The 22859-nt window shown below is 42.4% G+C and overlaps 1 protein-coding gene across 15 annotated transcripts in view; it reads right to left on the bottom strand.

Annotated features, from left to right (window-relative positions):
- CASK (calcium/calmodulin dependent serine protein kinase) overlaps positions 1-22859 on the bottom strand; it is a 210761-nt gene that overhangs the window by 6379 nt on the left and 181523 nt on the right. For 10 of the 15 annotated variants that reach the window (XM_077342876.1, XM_077342880.1, XM_077342889.1 and 7 more), the window contains 6 exons: positions 22310-22506; positions 18247-18362; positions 6301-6381; positions 6132-6212; positions 5336-5538; positions 2239-2322 (listed from right to left, as the gene is read on the bottom strand). In XM_077342876.1, the coding sequence (XP_077198991.1) occupies positions 2239-2322; positions 5336-5538; positions 6132-6212; positions 6301-6381; positions 18247-18362; positions 22310-22506 (762 nt within the window). The remainder of the gene's footprint in view (positions 1-2238; positions 2323-5335; positions 5539-6131; positions 6213-6300; positions 6382-18246; positions 18363-22309; positions 22507-22859) is intronic. The other 5 variants (XM_077342888.1, XM_077342884.1, XM_077342877.1 and 2 more) reach the window with 1 other exon arrangement.

The following is a 22859-nucleotide window of genomic DNA, read 5'->3' as shown; positions in this document are numbered from 1 at the left end:
ATATGGTGTTAGTGGAGAGTTTTAAGGACCATGGAAAGACAAATGTAGCTCAAATCATGCCTGAACTCTCCCTAGAAGCTAAAATAACAAAACTGAGACTATCATCCTTTGGTCATATCATGGGAAAAACATGAGCCAGAGAAAAAGACAATAAAGCTACGAAAAGTCGAAGGCCACAGGAAAACAGGAAGACCGAACATGAGATGGACTGACTCACTAAAGGAAGCCACAGCACTCAGTTTGCAAGACCTGAGCAAGGCTGAAAATATTAGGATATACTGGAGGTCATTAATTCATGAGACCACCAAGTCAGAAGTGATTTCAAGGCACTTAACACACAATCACTCATGCATGCAAGTGCATACATGCACATGAGCATACACACAAGGCAAAACTAGTCTACATGCAGGACTGGACATTGTCATATCCATATCCTGAACAAGACAAGCGTTTTAAGATTATGCTTTCAGTGAGGGAGCTGATTCAGTGAGGCAGCTGATTCCACTGTCAAACTACTTTGTGACATCCCCCCCCCCCCGGTATCTAGCTGGTACTGTCCTATATGTAGTTTAAACCCATTACAAAGGGTCCTATCCTCTGCGGCCAACAGGAACCTTTCCTTGCCCTTCTTTGGAAACTTCAATTGGTACAGAATGCTGCAGCTGGGATGTTGACTGGAGTGGCTCATAGGGACTATATCATTTCAGTCCTGGCCCATATACAATTTGTTTCCAGGATCAATTCAGGAGCTATGGCTGGTGCTTGAGACCAATATACCTAACGAACTGGCTACTAGCTTGACCACTACACTCATCTTCAGAGGCTCTACTTTGGGTGTCCTGCTTTCTCAAATGAGGCGGCTGAAAACCCAAGAGAGGGCCTTTTTTGTCATGGCATGAAAGCTCTGGAACTCTCTTCCTAGGGAGATCCATATGTCCTGCTCTATTGCCATCTTCTACCAGCAGGTGAAGACTTTTTAGCTTCATTTGGATTTCCTTCCTAACCATTTTTTAAGAGTATTTTGTATGTTTTAATTGTTTTAAAATTCTTTTACAAGTTTGGAAGGGGGTTTGATTTTAATAGTTTTTAAATGTACATTTATCATGTATGTTTTAAATTGTTAACCTTTGGTGGCCCTTGTAAAATTGGAAAGATAGAACACAAGTGTTGTTAATAAATAAAATAAATAGCAAATATCTGCTTGGTATTATTTACCTCAAAAAGCCTCAGAGCACTTTCATTTGTTTTTTTTAATGTATTTACTTAAATAAATAGTGAAAGTAATGTCAAATTGGAAATGAGTTATCTACATTAAAACAATATTAAAATACTTAATGGTTACATCTTATACATTCCTAGCTGGTACTTACAGGCAGCTTTCTGCACCATTTTGGCAGCTAGATAAAATTAGCACAAGTTCAAAAAAATGAGAATAAAAGCAAAGATGATAATTCAAGAAAAAATAAACAAGGGTAATCATGTAGGATATGTCTGCAACAACACCTTTTATTAAACTTCATTTTGGTTTGAGCCTCATGGTTCTGTGTTAATTTCCATGCATTGTCTACAAGTAGATGTTTCCTTTTGCTTGGGAATATCTCAGGCTTTTGCTTTAAAATACTGAAACAGACACAATTACATCTGTGTACATGGTCACAGTATTAACTCTGATGCAAAAGTCTATAGAATTTTGAAACAGGTCTCTACTTCTGCCCTTGTCAAAACATGTCTAGTAAATGGGTGAATAAGCTCAAAATATGCTTTAAATAGATTCTGATAATGAAGGATGGCTGGGATGAGGATCACCCCCAATGTCACCACCCAGACTTATCATGGGAAGATTACTGAGGTGCTACTCATGAAGAAAGCAGGAAGTAGTATTAGAATTAAGGAAAGTTAGTGACCGGAAATGTTATGAGGTGTATTGTTCACCATGCTATTTCCAGTGACTGACTATAAAAAAAAGACTGGTACAGACATACCATTCAAAATTTACTCTTTAAAGGTAGGGTTTAAAGTAATGCATGACAAGGCTAAAGGGATATTTTATATTAAACGGTTTTGTTTTAAAAAGACCTGTATTCGAAAACTTGATTGGAATACAGAGAAACAATTCTGATTGTTCATAATCAAATAATCAAATTTCTCCATTACTTCTGATTACCCTTATCACATTAGTTTATGTTCTGGTATTTATTAAACATTCTGCAAATGAGATTTCTTCATAATAAGTCTTACCTCATGAATGCCTGGGGTAATGGTGGGTGCAGCGATAAAAACAACAAAAGGAGCAAACTCTGCAGTCCTCAGAACCTTCAGTGCCTAAGCAAAGATCATTTTAGAAAAGGAAATACAGCATAAACTTTAATACATATAAAATGAATGTATATGATTCTGGATACATTTGAAAATGATGTTATAAATGAACAGGAATCCCAACCTTGCAATGACCTAAAACAGTCTGTATGCAACATTTCAGTTACTCCTTTCTTTCAACAGGACTAAATCATAACAAACTAACTAAGCCCACAGATTTCTGTAACCAGTAATTAAGTGTAGTTGCTACTGCTCCCATTGCTTTTCCAAATCTTATGGCCCTTACAGAAGACTTTGGAGAGGACATTCAGGATATCTTTTAAAGCCAGAGGTTGGAGGCAATTGGAAGCAGTAAAGTGGTACTCAGAGAAGCCTCTCTGCAGCCTGGAGGGGTGGCATGGGGGCCAAGGAACCAGCAAGTGCCTTTCCTGATGGGGAGAGAAACTTGCCGGGTCTTTAACTCCACCCCTCCCACAGGGTACAGATAGCTGGCAAGCACCCTGCCCCTACATGGTGCAGGAAGATGCCTCTCAGCAACCTGGAGGGGTGCCAAGGAGTCTGAAACACTCACCAGCTCTTTGATTTTAACCCTCCCCACCCGGGCAGGATTCCGAAAAGGTTTTCTACACCCTGGAGGGGCAGCTGGCGGGGGCTAAGGAGCCAGCGAGTGCTTCTTCTGATGATCGGAGATGCTTGCCAGCTCTGTAACTCCACTACCCTCCAAGGTAGGGTGCAGAGAGAAGTCTCTTTGCATCCTGGAGGGGTGGCTAAGTGAGACGACTAGAACAAGTGTGAAGGAAAACTCATGATAAAGTGGCAAGAACATCTTATCACACGCTTATGAGAACATATGAGATGGCAGTGAAAGTGGCAGAACGTGAATTTTTTACCACCCTGGAGGAGGGGCACCAAAATATTGGATCTTAGCTGTGAGGCATTAGAGTGCAGATAAAGTCTTGTTGCTCCACAGTGACCTTCCAGCTACAATTGATACAGTAAATGAACTGGAGGCCTGTTGGTCACCTTTGAAGGTGACGTTTGATGGCTTCAGACAGCTCTCTTCACCTGAAGTGGACAAGCTGCTGGGGTTGGTTAGGGCTACCACTTGCCCGTTAGACCCCTGCCCATCATGGCTGCTCGAAGGAGCTGGCCCACAGATTGGGGGTTAGCTCAGGGACATTATCAATCTCTCCCTGTCTACTGGAGATTTCCATGAGCTGTTAAAGGAGGCAGTGGTATATCCTCTCCTTAAGAAACCATTGCTGGACCTGCAGGACCTGTCCAGTTACCACCCGGTTTCACATTTGGCATTTCTGGACAAGGTAGTTGAAAAGGCTTTGGCAGACCAGCTCCTGACATTCTTGGAGGAAACTTAAGCCCTCGACCAGTCTGGTTTCCATTAGCGCCAGCTGGACAGAGATGGGTTGGCCTTGCTGGTTCTATTAGATCTGTCGGCCGCATTTAATGGCTAGAGCAGAGTCGCCTGAAACTCAACCCCTCCAAGACAGAGGTCTTGTGGGTGGGACGTAGGGGGGCAGAGCAGGAAGCACGTTTGCCCTGCTTGGCAGGAACGCAACTTACCATCATGTCCCAGGCCAGGAATTTGGGAGTGACCATTGATGCCTCCCTAACTATGAAGGCACAGGTCAAGAGTATTGCACCCCAATAAACCTCCCCCAAGCACATGCACAGAGAGCAAGCAATCTTTTCGTGCTGATTGGTCTCTACTTTCTTGTTCCCCCAATCTCGGAGCAATCCTTGAACAGAAGTGGCATAATTACATCAAGTAATTATGAGCCAAATTTACACTCTAAATATGCAGATTAAGGTAATTTATTGAAATGAAAATTCATCACTTGCCAACAGGAGAATTCCTGCCCAAGCCCATGGGCTACTGCCAGATTGAGATGAATGGCTGTATGCTTATGAATACCACTAAAACGTAAAGGTCAGGAACATTTTAATTCTAAAAATAAAATAAAATAGTATCTAAATTATTCAAAACTAGGGGAAAAGCTTGTTTTAAAAACAGACTGAAGAAAGGAACAGAGGCCAGCTAGCAAGACTAGCCGGTCAGGGTGGTTTGGCATTGGGCACCCAGACAGCCTCCCTTGCCTTCACAGCAGTCAGGAAGTGGAGCACAGTGTAGCAGGGCACAACAGAGCATGCCCAGGTGGCTTCTTTTGCCATCCCACAGTGTGTGCCTGGCCAGCTTCCCTTGTCTTCCCAGCAGCCAGGAACAGCGTGTGCTTCCTGCTAGCCAGTAGAGAGGCAGTGGGCTCATAGATGGCTGATCAGTGCCCTGCAGCTTGCCTCCTGCTGGCTCTTCACCCTCCCGGGAAGTGCCAGGAAGAGGAGGATGGGGGCAAAAAGAGGCTGCTATTGGTCCTTCTAATGGTTGGCCTCTCACTCTATTGGGGGAATACTTCCTGGTGAGAGTCAATCAGAGGTTCATGTGGTTGGAAGGACCATGCACTTTTTAGGTATATAGAAGATGGAATACATATTAGTACTGATTACTAAGGTCTACCAGTCTCTTTCAAGTCAAGTAGAAAATTTCATGTTCAAACATCCTTTAAAGGAACAATGCTTATCCTTTAATCCTTTTATCAATATTGTTAAAAATGAGTATGGATGGGCATGAACCTAAAAATTCTGGTTTGGGTGAGACTGCCCTGCTGTTAGAATGCAATGGTTGTGATTACAGACTAACAGTGAGGCAAGTCTACCTGAACGCTCTTAGGCTGAAATAGCTGTGAACCATTTCAGCAGTCCCTTTCACTTCCCCCCTACTTGGAAGCAGGGGGGAATGAGATGGAGAGGTTAAATGTCTCATATCCATAGAAATATAACAGATAATGGTTGGATCTGCCCTGCTCAGTTGTCTGGTTTAAACAGCCTGAACAACTGAAATGAAGCAGGCAAAAATCTGGGATATGTTTGGAGAAGGTGCTTTCCATGAGCATTAGCTTGAGGGTTACGAACTGTACCAAATTTGTGACTTTATTTCAACGTTTACCTGTGGTTCTACATCAAGTATTGCAATTAATCCCTGTTCATGGATCTTCCGTATCGTTTCCAGTTTTGTCCCATACATTGCATCCTCATGGCTACCATATTCCAAATATTCATTGTTGGAAATGTCCTGCATCATTTGGTCATGTGATACAAAGTAATAATTCTTTCCATTCTCTTCATCTTTCTTTGGTGGTCTGGTTGTATCTGTAATTCCAGGAGTAAATAACAAAAGTTTAATGTAATTAAATTTGGTTTCTCATTTCAACTAATTCATGAATATACTTTTACAGTTTTTAAAATGCTGTACACTGATCAAAATGTCATCCAGGAGTAAGCACTGTAGGCCAGTGGTTCTCAACCTTCCTAATGCCGCGACCCTTTAATACAGTTCCTCATGTTGTAGTGACCCCCAACCATAAAATTATGCAAGTGTTCTTTCATGGAAATTAAACCAAAACGTGAAGATCCAGTGTTCACGATTGTATATAAATTGTCCCCCCCCCCCCGGGACTTCTCAGTTCAGTTCTGCCTCTTGTCCTGCCATGCCATTCTCGCTCTTTTTCGTTGCTCCAGACAGACAAACGCTATATCTTGATCTACCCAGCAAGGCTGTTGTGTGGATGCCCCCCCCCGGCCAAGCCGCTTACCCTGCTGTGACCCCTGTGAAAGGTTTATTCGATTCCCAAAGGGGTTCTGACCCCCAGGCTGAGAGCCACTGTTGTAGACCATGCGGTAATAAATTAGGTACCTCACAAAATTAATGTTCTACTTCCTACCAAACTAAGCATATTACTTACGTGGAATAGGATATGCAAATCTGTCTGGATGTTTCGTGATCAGTGTATTTTTTATATGTCTTCTCCCAACACCATGAGCTCCTATAGGAAACAGGAATTTAAAATGATCACAGAAGTTCAATAATATGTTGTTATAATTATAGAACAAAAGTCATATTCAAAAAATTACCTAGTAAGACTAGTGTTTTCCTTTTGAATGCTGGCAATTTTACTACTTCTTCATATGTGACAAGATCTAATTGATCAAACACTGCAACACAAAATAAAAGCCAGAAATAAGAGAAAAAAAACTACTGAATAATGCTTATTTTCCTCTAAGGCACATTTAATTTTATGATCATTATATTTGCATCAAATGCTATAACTAAACTGAAATTATAACAAAACATTTTCTTCTTAGATGTTTTCTAACACAAGATACTTCACAAGAACAGTTAGATCAAGAAAACTTTAAACTACATGCTTAAAATATTGTGGTTGGAACCATGCAGTATACAGATTATAAATATTACAGCTTCTGAAAGTACTGGGATCCCTGAAAGTGAGCAATAAAGTTTATAGACAGTCACAGATGGATACAAATATGAGAACGTCTACTTACAAAAACAGTAAACAATTTAGATATTTTTAAAAAATGAATAGAAAATTAATTAAACACTTGATTTTATTATTTCATTATTTAAGCTACATTCAAATACTCTTCTACATCAATCTGATTAATTGTAAGTAGAATTCTCTTTACATAGAAGTGCTGATTTTATATTAACATGCTCTTTAAAATTTTGACAGCGAATGAAGATTTATAACAAAGAGTATGGGCTTCACTGGAAACTATAAAGCCTTCAGTGTAATAGAAGTATTTGATAAAATATGACCCCAGCAATGATTTTTCACCTGTCCTTATGTTTACTACTGTATAATCCAGTGTCAATTGTCATGATACATCAAATAATTTCAAACTGCTCTATTCTTTCTTGTTTCCAACAACAAATTTTTGTTGATAAAAAAATTCTACAGAAAAATTGCCTTCTAACCGACAAAAGGACATTTTTCAATATATAATTGTAATGGTTTCAAAAATGGTACAAAGTTCTTTCAAGCATTACCCATATAACTTTGCATGTTTTCAAAAAAGAGAGAAGATTCTTCAGCAATCATGGCTAGGGGTGTGCATTCAGATCTACCTGATTCAGAAATATACCCAAAATGAATTGGGATTTTTTTTTGAGCTCCTGGATCTATTTGGGAATTACTGGCATACCCTGAAAACCAGCTGAGTGGCTGCCCGTAAGGGGAAGGTCTCCCTGGGGGCTCAGCTTCGTCTCAGGCTCTCTTGGGCTGCCTGAGTTTACAAAAGAACCCCGGCTGAGCTCGTAGAAAGGTTCTCCTTGGTTGGTCAGCTGCTTTGTGGACTCTCTTGGGACAATCCAGTTTAAACCAAACTGCTCAAAAAAGCCCAAGCTGAACCAGCAGGGAGGGTCTCCTCAAGGGCTCAGCTGCTTTGTGCGCTCTTTTGGGAAGTCTGGTTTAAACTCAGACAGCCCAAGAGAGCCTGAGAAGAAGCTGGGCCCCCAAGGGGATCCTTTTTGCTTCTACTCCCCCCCCCCCCCGATTCCTTTTGTCTCCTTCTCAGGTCTAAAGGTAAAGGTATCCCCTGTGCAAGCACCGGGTCATGTCTGACCCTTTGGGTGACGCCCTCCAGTGTTTTCATGGCAGACTCAATATGGGGTGGTTTGCCAGTGCCTTCCCCAGTCATTACCGTTTACCCCCCAGCAAGCTGGGTACTCATTTTACCGTCCTCGGAAGGATGGAAGGCTGAGTCAACCTTGAGCCGGCTGCTGGGATCTCAGGTCTACTGGATCCCAAAAAATCCAGGAATTCAAAAAAAATCCCAGATCTCAATACATTACTGGTATTAGGATCTGGGTTTTTCAGGGAATACCAATTTTTTTCTGGCTCCAATGTATTCAAACCAAAAAAATATTTAGAAAAAAATTGCACACCCCTAATCATGGCTTTATTTTAATAAAATCATTGCTATACAGTTTTTGCTCTAGGTTCAGAACACTGAAATCTAAACTGGGATTTTATTTTCTAAGAGTGGAATATTTTGAATTGACGTTTTAATATTATGTTTTTAATTATAAGCTCCCTTGGGCAGGACTCTGAGCAGGCAGTATAGAACTATCCTAAATACTGTTCTTAATCAAGGGTGCCCCTTGGTGCCTTTAGGTGCCATGGTGCACACTGACACCTTTCCTGGTGCTCTAGAAGTGCTTTTAAAAGTGGATGAGGCCTGGTGTGGCTTTTGATTGGCCACTGGAGATTTTATTGGCTGTGCATATTTTTTTTTAATGTTGCTTTGGCAACAACTGCCACCACAATATAAGAATTTCTCTGTGTGATGGAAGATAAGCTGCAGCAGTCATGTAATGTCTGGTTTCACCTCCTGAGGCAGTCATTTTGTGTCAGCCATTTTGTTGCATTGGCTGCCAAATGCTGCCCGGATCCAGTTCAAGGTTTTGGTTTTAACCTTCAAGGCCGTATGCGGGTTGGGACCCACATACCTGAGGGACCGCCTACTGCTCTATGCCCCCCGCAGGGCCTTACGCTCTGCGGGTGAGAACCTGTTGGTCGTCCCCGGCCCGAAGGAAGCGCGCCTAGCCTCGACCAGGGCCAGGGCTTTTTCAGTCCTGGCCCCTACCTGGTGGAATGAGCTCCCGGGTGATCTGCGGGCCCTGCAGGATTTGTCAGCTTTCCACAGGGCCTGTAAAATGGAGCTCTTCCACCAGGTCTATGGTTGAGGCTGGGGTCAGCAAATCAGGGACATCGCTCCCCCCCTAGGAGTTGGAGTGTACGCTACTCCCCTATCCTTTCCTCTTCACCTCTTAATAATTGGGGGAGGGATGGGATTTTTAGCCGCCATGTTAGTAGATTGATATTTTAATGGGAATTTTAATGGGATTAGTTGTTGTGACCCGCCTCGAGCCTATCGGGAGAGGCGGGAAATAAATATAATAATAATAATAATAATAATATGCCCATCATATTGTAACAGAATACTAAAGGTGCCCACAGGCTCAAAACATCTGGAGATCACCCCTCTCTGAAATACTGCCATATTTTTGATGTAATGCAGATAGTATAGAAAATCTTGCAAGATGGTACATGATGTTACAAAATACCAAGTAAAACCATACATCAGGGTTCTCCAACATGGTGCCAATGGGTGTCATGGTGCTCTTAAGTACTTTTTGCTTTTCAGAAAGTGGGCAGAGCCTTTGTGAGTCAGGGGTTGTTACTGGTTGCCCTCATTTACATGGAAAAGTTTTTTGTGGATTCAACATTAGTAGTAGTCACTGAAGGCACAGGAGGACTAGTAAGCATCCAGGCTTGTGCCTCCTGCAAGCTTCCTTTCTTTGTATTTCTCCTTCTCTTTCTCTATTTTTCCCCCTAGGCTTATCCCCTTTTGTTTTCATTACCCTTCTGCAATTATTCTGTGAAATGAGGAAGGTCATATTGCCTTTGGCTTTACCGACTGTGGCAGACATTTTTGGGTTGTGGTCTCCATGCCTTCTCTAAATTTTGAAATTGCTCACAGACACAAAAGGTTGGGGACCATTGAATTACTTCAGTTTGTTGATAACATAAATGGAACATCCTGGTTTAAAAATAAAGCTAGATAAATTCAGGATATTTTCACATGGGTTATTAATTTATGCATCCCAATATGCCCCTAAATGTTATTTAAAATAGTGCCTCAGCAGTGGGCTGCAGCTCCCTCTCCCCGCCCCTCCCTCTCCCCCCCGCAGCAAGAAGCTCGCCAGGCCACAAGCAAATCTGCCGCAAAAGCGACCAATTAGCTTGCGGCCTGGCAAGCTTCTTGCTGCGGGGAGGGGGGGGGGAGGGAAGCATGGCCGCTGGCACGCCGGCGGTGCAAACGCGCACATGTGGAAGGCCCGCGCATGCGCAAAACTGCCACACATGCGCGTTTGTGGCCCCGCCGGGCGCAAACGCACGGCAGGTCCGCACGTGCGTGTTTGCACTGGCCCCGGGGCGGCCTTTCCCCCCACCCCTTGGAAGCGGTCCGCAACATGAAAAAGGTTGCGGACAGCTGATTTAAAATATATACAGTACTGTCTATCTATGTTGCAGTTTACTAAACACAGACTTGGTTATATTTGCATGCTATTAAGACTGAGGAACATGTTGGACATTAAACATCACTGTATATTCTACCCAGATGAAAAATTTGTAAAACTTCATATATATTCTTCTGGGTGAAAACAGCATGAACATTTAAACTGTATAGCAATTTCCAGCCTAACCCCAAAAACACCATCATTGGAGGAAACCTAATGCAAATAAGCCCTTGTAAAATTACTGGAATCAAGCAGAGACCACTAGTGATTTCAGAGTTTCCAAACAGAAATGAAAAAACAAATTGTACACAAGATTAGAGGAGTACATGGACACATTTAGAGACTGAACTTTCAAACACTTCTATACTTCTAGCCAACAAAGAAAAGGAGTTATCAAACAGAAACAGTAAGAAGCAAATAAAGAGGCAGTGTCACTTGACAGGTTACTTACATGCACAGAGGCCATTGGGATTAAGACAGCATGAAAAATGTACAGGGGTCATTGAAATATGGCTTGTAATATATTAGTAAAATAAAAAGTATATGCACAAAATAAACTTTCACCATGCAGTATTCTAAACACAAGGCAAATAAATCACATTAAATGATAAGCATGTTTTAGAAAAGATTGATCTGGTCTATGTTGCAATCGCTAGCATTAAAGCGAGCATAATTTAATATTAAAGGCAGAATATTTGAAGAACTTACAATAATGGTAGAAGGTTAATACACATATATCTTTAAATAGATTGCAATATGCCGTTATGATTTATTTCATAATTTAAAACATAAGGAAAAGAAATATCTGTAACACAGGATTGTAGGAGACTTGGATCTGAAACAGACTTTTGGAAAATGGAGCCTTAAGGCAAGGCTGTTCTAAAATAATTAGAGCAAATAAATAAATAAAGTAGCAGTAATATTTGGTAGAAACCAAGAAATACTGGCAATATATGTACTGTAAACAGAGACAGGACAAACATAGTTGAACTTAAGTACAGCTTTAGTCCATTTTAGAAATGCTTTCATTTGCTATTTTTGCTTATTTTGTTATAACATTTATGTTCTGCCTTTCCCAAAGTATTGTTAAAATTGTTGTTAGGTGCAAAGTCATGTCCGATCCATCGCGACCCCATGGACAATGATCCTCCAGGCTTTCCTGTCCTCTACCATTCCCCGGAGTCCATTTAAGTTTGCTAAAATAGGGGTATGCAATTTCTTCACTGTTTTTCCCCAGTTCAAGTATATATTAAGGAAATCCTTTTTCCCATGTCCAAAGAAGAAAAATAAAACAGGAAAATAATTACACACTAGAAGCATACTGCTCCCTGTGAGCATGGCTGATCCTGGCTGACCAGGCTGCACGAGAAGCCAGTAGCAAACTGGAAGAGAACTCTCAGCTCCCACAGCCTCAGTTAATTCTCCCAGGATTTCTCTTGCAGCTCAGTTGTCAGATCTTTATTATTGTCATAGACCAGCATAAAGCAGCTCAGTTTAAAATGAGTTGCAAAAGGAGACAGGTCTCACCTGAGGTTGATCCTAGGCTTAAACCAGGTTGCAGGAAAAGCCAACTAACCCCAAGCCAAGGTGGTTGGGCTTATCTTCTGCAGGCTCCTTAAAGTTTAAAGGAACTGCAGAAACCTGGCAAACAGCACTTGCTGTTTTCAGATCTACTCTTAATTCCCAAATATACCTGGGATTTTCTTGAGACCCTGCCCCCCCCGCCCAAAAAGTTTTTCCTGAGAAAAACAAAAAAACATTTGGAATGCTGAAATGTATCTGAAAAATATTGACAAGTTATTTTTCAGGTGTATTTTCAACTCAGATAAATCCAAATGCAAACCCATATATTTTAAAACTATAAAAAACATTCTTAATACTCTATATAAAACCCTATTCCTGCAGATACTGTACTGCTGAATGCCCTTACAGAAAGCACAGACTCACAGTACTTTGTACAACTGTCAAAAATGATCCCCCCTACACCAGTGGTCTCCAATCTTTTTATCACTGGGGACCGGTCAACACTTGACAATTTTACTGAGGCCTGGGGGGGGGGGAGTCTTGCTGAGGGACGTCGCTGCCGCCTGAGCCCCTGCTCTGCTTGCTTTCCTGTTGGCGCCCCTGACTTCCTGCTGCCCACTGGGGGGCACTGCCAGCAGCAGCAGCTGCGCAGTACCACGCCTAGACAGAGCCCCAGCCATGGCGGCTGCCGGAGAGCACCAAAGGAGAGCCGGCGGCAGAGTGGCAGGGCAGCCCCCAAGGCAGCAGTTGGGGAGGAGGATGAGGAGGAGCCGTGGCCCGGTACCGACTGATCCACGGACCGGTCCCGGTCCCGAGACCGGGGGTTGGGGACAGCTGCCCTACACCACCTCAGAGAACCTATCCCATGAATTGGTGCTACTTTCAAAAAGGAACAAGCTTACATAGCCAAACAACCCTCTGTGAAGTGGTGTCTGAAACATGACAATCATTAAATATTGTGGGTACACAAGGACACATGGAGAGTAATGACCTCCATTTATAATAAGGTTTTGATAATCTCTATACATAAAGACTACTTCCAATGACGTGCTGAACATTTGAAAGGCTCCAGAGTAAGTCCTGCCTGCCAGCAGCCTTCTGAATGTTTGGCATGTGCCAGAAAAAGTCCCTCTCCGCTGCAGAGTACAGAGATAAAACTCTCTGCACCCCGTGGTAGCACCGCTGGGGCCAGGGAGCTAGGCAGTGCCTCTCCCACTGAGCAGAGACGCTACCCGGCTCCCAGAGTCCCCCACCATTGCAGAGCTCAGGGAGAACTCTCTGTGTTGGCAGCTCTGGGGCTAGGGAGCTGTGCAGCACCTCTCCTGCTGGGGAGGGATGCTGCCCAGCTCCCAGAATTCCCCTCCACCACCCTGTGGTGGTGGTGTCCAGGTCTGAGAGCCGGGCAGTGCCTCTCTACACTGGCTCCCTTTAAATTCTTCCCCCCAAGCCCCTACCTAGTGCCTGGTGCATTCCTGGCTGCACCAGGCTTCACTTCTAGTTTGAGAATTAAGAAGGTAATAGCATGCATCCTCTTTCCCTCAATATAGATTAAGCCATTTGACTGTGCAAGGCCTCGCTATTGAAAAGAAGAGGTGGAACAGCAGGGTATGAAGAAAGGAGTAGCTGGGGGACTAATTTTAGTGGCTATTTTGTGGCCCAGTTGTTTTGACTGCTAAAACGTCACTTAATTATCCCTACCCTATCCTTCAAGTGCCCTCAGAGGATGGCTGCAGCACTGTGGAAAGACTACTATCTTCACTTTTTTTTGGGGGGGGGGGTTAGCTGCCTCCATTTGTCTTTAGGAAGGCTCCTTTATCAAATAGGCTGTTCCCAAACCTCTTTTGGCACACGGTTACTGTAGGAATGGAACCATTCTCTATGCTTAAATACAATGAATCATCCCAGTCAGCTGACAGGTTGTCTTTGCTTCTACAGCACAAGACTAAGGCAAGGCAATGACACAGGATTAGGAATCCAAGCTGTAACATCCAAAAGTAAAAGTAGTATGATACCTTTTATTAGGATCAATTAAAAGGTCACAATACCTAGTGTACCATCAAAAATTAATCACTAGCTTGGTTAATGTTAGGGCTACTACAGTTTTCTTTACTTTTGCTCCTATCTTACAAAGGAGCCATGCATTCTGGTTAGTGCTAGAAATCCAAGTTGCAAGTTTTAATATTTTCAAGGAGCATTACCACAGTTACTTCTATAGGTTATGATGATCACTTTCTTTTGGTCTAGCATGGCCTAGTCTTCCCCCTTCCCAAATTGTTACAAACTACAGATTAAATAAAACAAGGGTACAGTAACACATTAAAGCTTAGCAATATTTTTCCAAGTATTAAGGTGCTATTGGTCGACTTTTTATTTTGCTGCTTCAGACTAACATGGCTACTCATATGGAATCAAGTTACAGACTGCAGAGCTTTTTCATCATGCCTTGATCTGAGAAACTTGAAATCTTACTCACTACTTGGTGATATTTTAATTGTTCTAATAAAGAAGTAATGTATTATTACTTTTTGGGATTTTTTCCTAACTGATCAGCACAGGTTACTTATATTTTTGTAAGTCATAAAATGATATAATTTCCCCCCTTTAATTTAGTTACTAGGAAGTATCTGATTCCCATTTTGCCATGTATGATCATATGGACATTTTAATGGAATGAAAATCTTAAATTCATAAATATCCTTCATATAAGGCCAGATATTATGATGGAAACACCCCCCCCCAATAAATATGAAAACAAAGTAACTTAGGACACAATTCAGTACAGGTTAGGCCTATCCCAGTTTCACTAGGAAAATTGCACTTAAATCTTTCCAGGTAAAATTACTGGGATTTAAAGTGCATGTTTGAATAATCTGAAATTTAAAATTTACTCTTTGTTTTTTTTAAACAAAGATAATGGATTCTGTCAGTATCTGTTAAAAAGGTCTTTTAAAGTAAAAATGTTTTTCAAGGCAAGGAAATGTGCTTCATTAGAGGATACTGCTTGAAAATTGTCTAATTAGATAATGCAACTAACATTTTAGTCTCCTTTGGAAAAAATGCAGTATTATGCATTACAAGGTCCATTCCTCAAATTAATACGCACATGAATTATACTGGGAAAAACAGAGGGGGAAAACTGTATCCCTTTTGCCACACCCTCAAAGAAATTTGCATCATAGAATGTTTTAAACAATATAAGTAACAACATTCTAGCACTACCATAACTTTTTCTTTATATTTCCACTGTCCTGATGGTAGTTCTTAGTCTGAGGAAGAGTGTTTGCACTCAAAAGCTCATGCCTTGAATAAATCTATGTTGGTCTTAAAGGTGCTACTGGACTCTGATTTTGTTGTGCTACTACAGACCAACACAGCCACCCACTTGAATTTATTGGCAACAGTTCACTTTGTGGCTAATTATTCTGCTTTATACTGAGAGCTAACGCAGTGTATAATGGCAAGGATATGCAAGGCAACTTAGGAGGCATAGGGGCGAATTACATGTAATTTGCAAGCAAATGCAACAGTGTGGTTACAAGGATCAGACATCAGAGGAATTACATATACTGTTATATTACAAAGTAATGTAACGCCCTCTTCTGAAAAAAACAAACAAAAAACTACCACCTAGTTTTGCATCTTGTGTTCCTGGGAAAGGTAGGTTGAGCAGGCTGCGGCTTCTAGCATATTTGGAGGAAACTTTGGCCCTAGATCCATATCAATCTGGTTTCCGTCCTAGCCACTGGGTGGAGACTGTGCCGGTTGCTCTGATGGATGATATCTGGTGACAGCTGGATCGGGGCAGTTCGGCCATCCTCGTACTTTTAGATCTGTCAGACACTTCTGATGTGGTCAACAATGAGCTGTTGGCCCACTGCCTTGATGGGACTGGAATTAGGGGGACTGCACTGAAATGGCTGGTCTCCTTTTTCCAGAATGGGACCCAGAGGGTAGCAGTGGAGGAGGAGTTATCTGACCTCTTTGTGTTCTTTTGTGGAGTACCTCAGGGGGTAATACTCTCCCCTACACTCTTTAACATCTATATGCACCCTGCGGCCCAGGTGTTTCAAGGTTTTGGGCTGGGTTGTCGCCAATATGCGGATGACACCAAGCTCTATCTCCTGATGGATGGCCAGCTGGACTTCCCCCAGGATACATTTGCCAGTTGTTTGGCAGCAGTGGGGCAGAGCCGTCTGAAACTCAACTCCTCCAAGAAGGGGGTACCATGGCTGGGTAGAAGGGGTTGGGACCAGGAAGCGCATCTCCCATGCCTGGATGGGGTGTAATTGAATTTGGGAGTGATATTTGATGCCTCCCTTTCTATGGAGGCTCAGATTATGAAAGCCCAAATTGCATTTTCCATTTTCGCCAAGCACGACTACTTGTGCCCTACCTGCCTCCAGAAGAGTTGGCCACTATGATCCATGCAATGGTCACTTCCAGATTAGACTTCTGTAACTCACTCTACGCGGGCCTACCCTTGTCTTTGACCCGGAAATTGCAGCTGGTGCAAAGTGCAGCTGCGAGGGTCCTCACCAAAATACCTTGGAGCAGCGGTCCGCTGCGGCGTAGTGGGGGAGAGGGCGGCCCGGGGGCCCGCGCATACGCGGACTGCCGCACACGTGTGTTTGCGCCCGGCAGTCTGCGCACACCCGTTTGTGACGCCGCCATGCCGGCAGCCGCAGCTCTCCCTCCTGGCCCCTCCGGGCCACGAGCAAATCGGCCGCTAAAGCGGCCTATTAGCTTGCGGCTCGGCAAGCTTCTCTTCCCTCCCCTCCCGAAGCGAGAAGCGGCCGATTTGTTGTTACTGTTCCCCTATGTTTCATGTAAACCACCCTGAACCTCAAGGTACATTAATGTTAAATAAATAAATAAATAAATAAACATTAGCATATAAATAGGGGGATTAGCGTTTTTCAGTGCTGTAAATCAGTGGTCCCCAACTCCTGGTCCGTGGACTGGTCCCGGTCCGTGGATCAGTCAGTACCAGGCCGCGGCTCCTCCTCGTTGTCCTCCCTGGCTGCTGCCTCGGGGGCTGCCCTGCCACTCTGCTGCCGGCTCACCTTTGGTGTTCTCCAGTGGCCGCCATGACTGGGACTCCACCTGGGTGTGGCACTGCGAAGCTACTGCTGGCAGAACCTCACTGTAGGCGGCAGGAAGTCAGGGGCGCCAGCAGGAAAGCAAGCAGAGCAGGGGCTTATGCGGTGACGTCCCTCAGCAAAAGACTACCCCCTCCCGGGCCTGAGTAAAATTGCCAAACGTTGACCGGTCACCAGTGATAAAAAGGTTGGGGACCACAGCTGTAAATCATACCATGATTTGCAGAATATACTATCTAATGCAGCCCCTCCAAATTCCCACAACTTTTGTATAATGAACAAAAAAATAAAGTTTTGTAGATCTTGTGAATATAAAAATTCTCAAAATATATCCATTAGACATAGTTTTGAGAGAGTTTATTTAATTAAATGGGTGGAATGACTGATGCCAACACTACAGAATTCTTTAAACTTTCCATTGTTCTACCTTATCCCCAGCAAGTTCTTCTCACAAGTTCTATCCTAAACCTTAAGAGACAAATTATCATAAAGTCATTCCCATCTTCCCCTTCCACAAATAACTTTCTGAGATCTGAACAAAGTTGATGCACAGATTCCCAGATCCAAAATTCCATAGGACATGGAGGGCTGCTGTGAAGGGGACCCGGGCATCATTATTCCCACTTCCCTTCTGCAAAAATGGACCTCTTTGTTCAACAGGCAGTAGAGAGAATGGTTGCCTGATAGCTCTTCTTTACAGTAGCAGCCCCTTTTTGTCCAGGAGCTTGTGTGATTTTAAACATCACCTTTTTGGAATCTCAGGGAGATGGGAAATGCTCAAGTTAACCATCAGGTTTGCAGTTTATAGGATCTCACAATCTATATAAATCCTCAGATTCTGTACATAAATCTCATTCTGAAGTAATAGACAAGGAAGATAAATATATATAAAGTGTATACTTTGCTTCAGCTCCAGAATTTGAAACAGTGACAATAAAGTTCTGGACTAGAAACACATACGTCAAATCATCACGTTAGATTATTTTGTTCCCTATTATGGATTTACATCAATAACCTGCAGTAGATGCAGCAAGTGAAACTAGGCTGTACCTTTATTTTCTGAAAGTTCAGCTGTATCATATTTATAGAAATACTTATAGAACTGCCAAAATATTACTATAAAAAGGATCACACTATTCTTCTCCCTGAAAATTTTGTGCCAGACACAATAGAATCTTTCCCACATTCAACTCAAAATGCAGTTTCCTTCTGCAATTTGTTTTGAACATAACACATTTTTTATTTAAATGCTTACACTGAGTACTACTGATTAAACAGAAAGTTTATTGCTAGATAACAAACAAGGCAGCAATCTTAAATAAGCTTACAAGTGCATTATATTGTTCTCACCGGCATTGTGCTTTGCTAAGTATTTATCTTTGTATTGCTTCTTTTTCTTTCCAAACCAAGTACAGCTTGCCTGTTGCTCCTGTTTAGTCTTCTCCATAGCAATACAAGCTACCCGCCTTGAAAATGAAGGGAAACAATGGTCAGATTGTTATTGTGGACATATTTGAATCCTCTTGAATCAATGTTTGCAATTACAAATACCAATTAGTCTTTTTAAAATAACAAAATGTGGTAGACTCACTTAATTTTCCTCTCTAGGGTTAAAATTAACCCCCAAGATTCGAATAAGATTGACAGTCTGTATTTTAAAGTACTCAGTATACTCCAGTAGCCATCACCATAAATAGGAAACAGCCACTTTAAAAAGATTATTGCAGCTTTTTGAAGCAGATTAAGGTTGCAGTGTGTGACAATAACATTCCCCTCTCAGAGAATGTGACAGGTGGAAGGTTCTACTCATTGTTGAAAAGATCTTCAATGTTCTAGCTAGAAGTGAATCCCCATTCTCAGAATTCCAAACAGGATGTTTTGCAGTTCAGTTCGTGGCTGAACCACAAATCTATACAAACTGGGATGTTGGTTTATGAGGCTCAGCTGTTTGGTTTAATGGCTCAGAACCTTTATACAACTGTTTACTGCTCCCTGCAGACAGCCAAGGTAACCAGAAAATAGTGGTTTAAATGGTTTAGAGCTAAGCCTAAGAAAGATTGGCAAGGAAGACCTGGGCCCTCCCTACATGAGTGCCAGTAGCGATATACATCAGCGCCTTCGGTTCAGCCTCTCCCTGCTAGTGTGTGTTTTAGGGTGGTGCTCCCCAACCACGGGGACGCGGCCAGGTACCGGGCTGGGGAGGCCTTGGTACCGGGCCGCAGCGGGGGGGGGGGAGGGAGGTGTGGACACTGGTGTGCCAACAGGTTTGCCTCCCATCTCCCCCGTGGTGCACACCTACTGCACCAGGAGCGATCAGCCACAGTGAGCACCGCACTGCCGGCGCCCGCAAATGCACAGGTGTGGACCTGCCACACCTACTCGTTGCGCAGTGAGCGCTGCGCCGCAAGGGGGGAGGGAGGCGCGCCTGCTGCTTTGCAGGCGCTGGCGCCTTCCTCCCCCCCGGTTCCCAGCCTGAAAAAGGTTGGGGACTGCTGTTTTAGGGGATTGTGAGGTAGGGTATGTATTTTCTGCCGCAGCATCTTTTCTGGTTTTTCTTTTTTCAGGCTTTTGTACTGTATTTAAGGGATTTTTATGCCTATTTTAAGGGGTTTTACGAGGGTTTTAGTGAAACATTGTAACTTGCCTTGAGCCCTCAGGGAGAGACGGGCAATAAATTTAAGTATAATAATAATATTATAATAAAGCCTCTTTAAACAGTAGAGCCGTGCACAGCAAACTGCTCTGTGTGGATCAGCTGTTTAAAGAGGCTTTCTTAGGCAGCCAGTCACACGGGGAGCAAAAAGAAGTGGTTTAGATGGCTTCCAGAAATTTAAACAAAACGACTATTTTTTTTTGTGAAGAGCAGAGTATAAAAATACATAAGGCTACAACCAGAGAACCTGACATGGGAAGGGGACTTTATTTTACCTCCTTTACTATTTCCTCTGCCCCTTACCTGAAAGCACCTACAGCCTCCCCTTTTTCCTGTTTCCTCCTCTCTTTCTCACCCAATTAGCCAACCTAATCTGTGCCATCGTCTCCAGCTTCACATCATTTCCTCAGAAAAACTGCTGTATGGTGCTGGCTACTGGGCTGTGCTGTCTGCTGGTCTGAGCTGTGCCCAGTTGGGAACTCAGAATCTTGTGAGAGATACCTCACTTTCCCCTGTACTCCCCTCCTCACACTATTTTCCCTTTCTTACAGCCTGGCATTGACCTTATCTTCACATTTCCTCACTTCCTTTTCTCCTTCTCATCCACAAAATATATAAACAAATTTGACCTCCATCTTCAACTATATATACTTATTTATTTACTTCATTTATACTCCATCTTTCTCCAAAAGGCTGAGAATTTGTAATTGGCTCATAGTCAGTCAGTGAGCTGTCTATTGCAGACAGAGGATTCAAATTTGGATCTTGTTCCCCACCATCAACAGTTTGGTTTAAATGGCTGGAAGCAGAAAGTAAGGGTTTAAACGACTGCAAGCCTGTTGCTGGCTGCCCATGAAAGCTCTTTAAACAGCTGGACCATGTGAAGCAAACTGCTCTGCCTGGATCAAGGGGCTTTCTTAGGCAGCCAGCCCCAGTTTGCTCCATGCAGCTCAGCTGTTTAAAAGGGCTGCCAGTACTGCCCAAGAAAGCCCATCAAGTCAGCTGAGCCAGGTGGAGCAAATTGCTCTCATGGCTCAGCTGTTAACGGTCTTTCTTGGGCAGCCTGCCCCAGGTCCGGAGCCATTTCAACCCCTGCTTTCTATTCTTCATGAAATGCAACAAACTGTTCTTCAGTTTGCAAACATTTGTTCATGAATCACAAATCGCCCCAAGGTTGTAATGAGGTTTGTGCCCATCCCTATTCCTCAACACTAAAAGTCACTCTATGAGGAAATCAAAAATTGATTAGAAATGTCAATACTGTACCAGCTAAACATTTTCATGTTGGTAAAGTCCTAGACCTTGGCATACCAAGTAGCTGATATTCTTTAAGTGGTGCAAAATGCAAACAGAGTGCAATAAATCAAGTCTCAAGTTCAATCCAACTGAAGGTCTGTGTCAGTGATGGCCAGAAAAATCTTTCATAATTTTTCGATGTAATACTATCTGGTGGAGCTCTTTGGTGTGGTTTTCCCCAGGTGAACTAGCTACTATGGATTGCTTTGAAGGCATTTTATGTTTTATGGTTTGAAATCACGGTGTTCAGGAAAATAATGCAGTTTACTACATTCCTGTTTACTATATGTGTTTAGGTAAGAATTGCACCCTTCCCCATGACTACTAAGAAGAGATTTTTAAAACCTTTTTACACATCGAGAAACCCCTGAAACATTCTTCAAGCTTCAAAAAACCCAAGAAGTGGCGCAATTGTGCAGAATATGGTTGAGAAGCATAGGGGTATACCTGGATCCCCTTCCCCTTTCGCCCCCCTTGGCCAGTTTGGGAGGGGCAGGTGGGTTGACATAACTATATATGGCCGTATCACCCATTAAATATTTAACATATTTGAAATATATATTAAAAATTAATGTCCATCCATTCAGGAAAACGTTTCAGGGCCATCAAGAACCCCCAGGGTTTCCCAAAACCCTGGTTGAGAAAGCCTGAGTTAGAAGACTGGGTGGGCTGTTGGAGACCATTATTTATGCATTTTGGAACATAGGGATGATACTTCTGTAGGAGTAATGGTTTTCCAAGTTACCAGCAGATTAGTTTATAGTTTAGTCTGCACCATTCAGTGCTTGCTTCCCCTATTTGGAAGGTCATGGGAAAGACTCTCAAATTCCCTCCCATTATTATAACTTCCAGCATGTATTTGGGATGGCTTTAATACTTCTGATAGTCAGTCTGTCCAAAGGGGACCAATGGAGACACCAATGGAGACAGCCACTGGATTTTTCAGTGGCTTTTAATATTTGTTGTTATGTGCGAAGTCGTGTCCGACCCATCGCGACCCCATGGACAATGATCCTCCAGGCCTTCCTGTCCTCTACCATTCCCCGGAGGCTTTTAATATGAACACCCTGTAATAAAAAGTAGTGGTTGATACTGTAATACTTCTAGTAGTGGTTAATTTCTTTCTTTCTTCAGGAAGAATGCTGACAGTGGGGGAAAATGGGGGAATATTTCTCTACCATATAGAAGTTGCCAATCTGTTTTTTTTTTCAGAAACCCTATCACAGCACTGCCTGACTCTTGTTCCATCAACAGTCTTGAAGGATGTGTGCATATATTTCTTACAACAGATGGTAACCCCATCACCATAGGATTCAATGACAGACTGGCCCAACAGCGAATCCAGTTGTTGACAAGGGGTCTAATTCAACACTGGTGTTGCAAAATGTTTAAAATAACAAGTAGGTTTTGACACATACATTGTATATTGTTATTAAAGTTATTTTAATAGAACAAACAACTTACCATTCCTGAAGCTCAGGAGAAGGAATTAAGCCAGCAGTTCCATTTTTTGAATTCTCTAATTTACCCTGCCACCAATTATGATCATCTTTGCTAATAATCTGGATAATATCGCCAACTCTAAATCTGATTCCAGCTTCTTTGCAGGGAATAAGATCATCCTTTGCTGGGTCATATTCAAATTGTGCTCTTACATATATCTATAAAACAGGAGTTTGACATACTGCAATGTTAATATAATTAGAAATTGCAGATTAAAACTTAATTTGCTGTCTAGTTGCAATATAGTAATTATGTCCAAGTTTAGGTTTTTGAAACAAAAAATGATGGCTGAAAACAAAACAAAACATAAAAGCTAGAAAGAATCATTCTTACTGTGATTATGATAACTTTCAATATCTAATATTAATGTGCCACCTGAAATGCTATTTCAGTTTTTTGGGTACTAGTTCTTTGTTCATGCAAAAATGATTCCTAGTAACTAAAAATATGGAATAGGAGTCTGCTTATTATTCTAATATGCTTGACTTTTACGTTTATCTTTATTAACAAA

Source organism: Paroedura picta, chromosome 6 (genome assembly GCF_049243985.1).
Source record: "Paroedura picta isolate Pp20150507F chromosome 6, Ppicta_v3.0, whole genome shotgun sequence".
Lineage (NCBI taxonomy): Eukaryota > Metazoa > Chordata > Lepidosauria > Squamata > Gekkonidae > Paroedura > Paroedura picta.
Note: the sequence above shows the minus strand (reverse complement) of the source record. Positions and strands in the feature narration are given on the sequence as shown.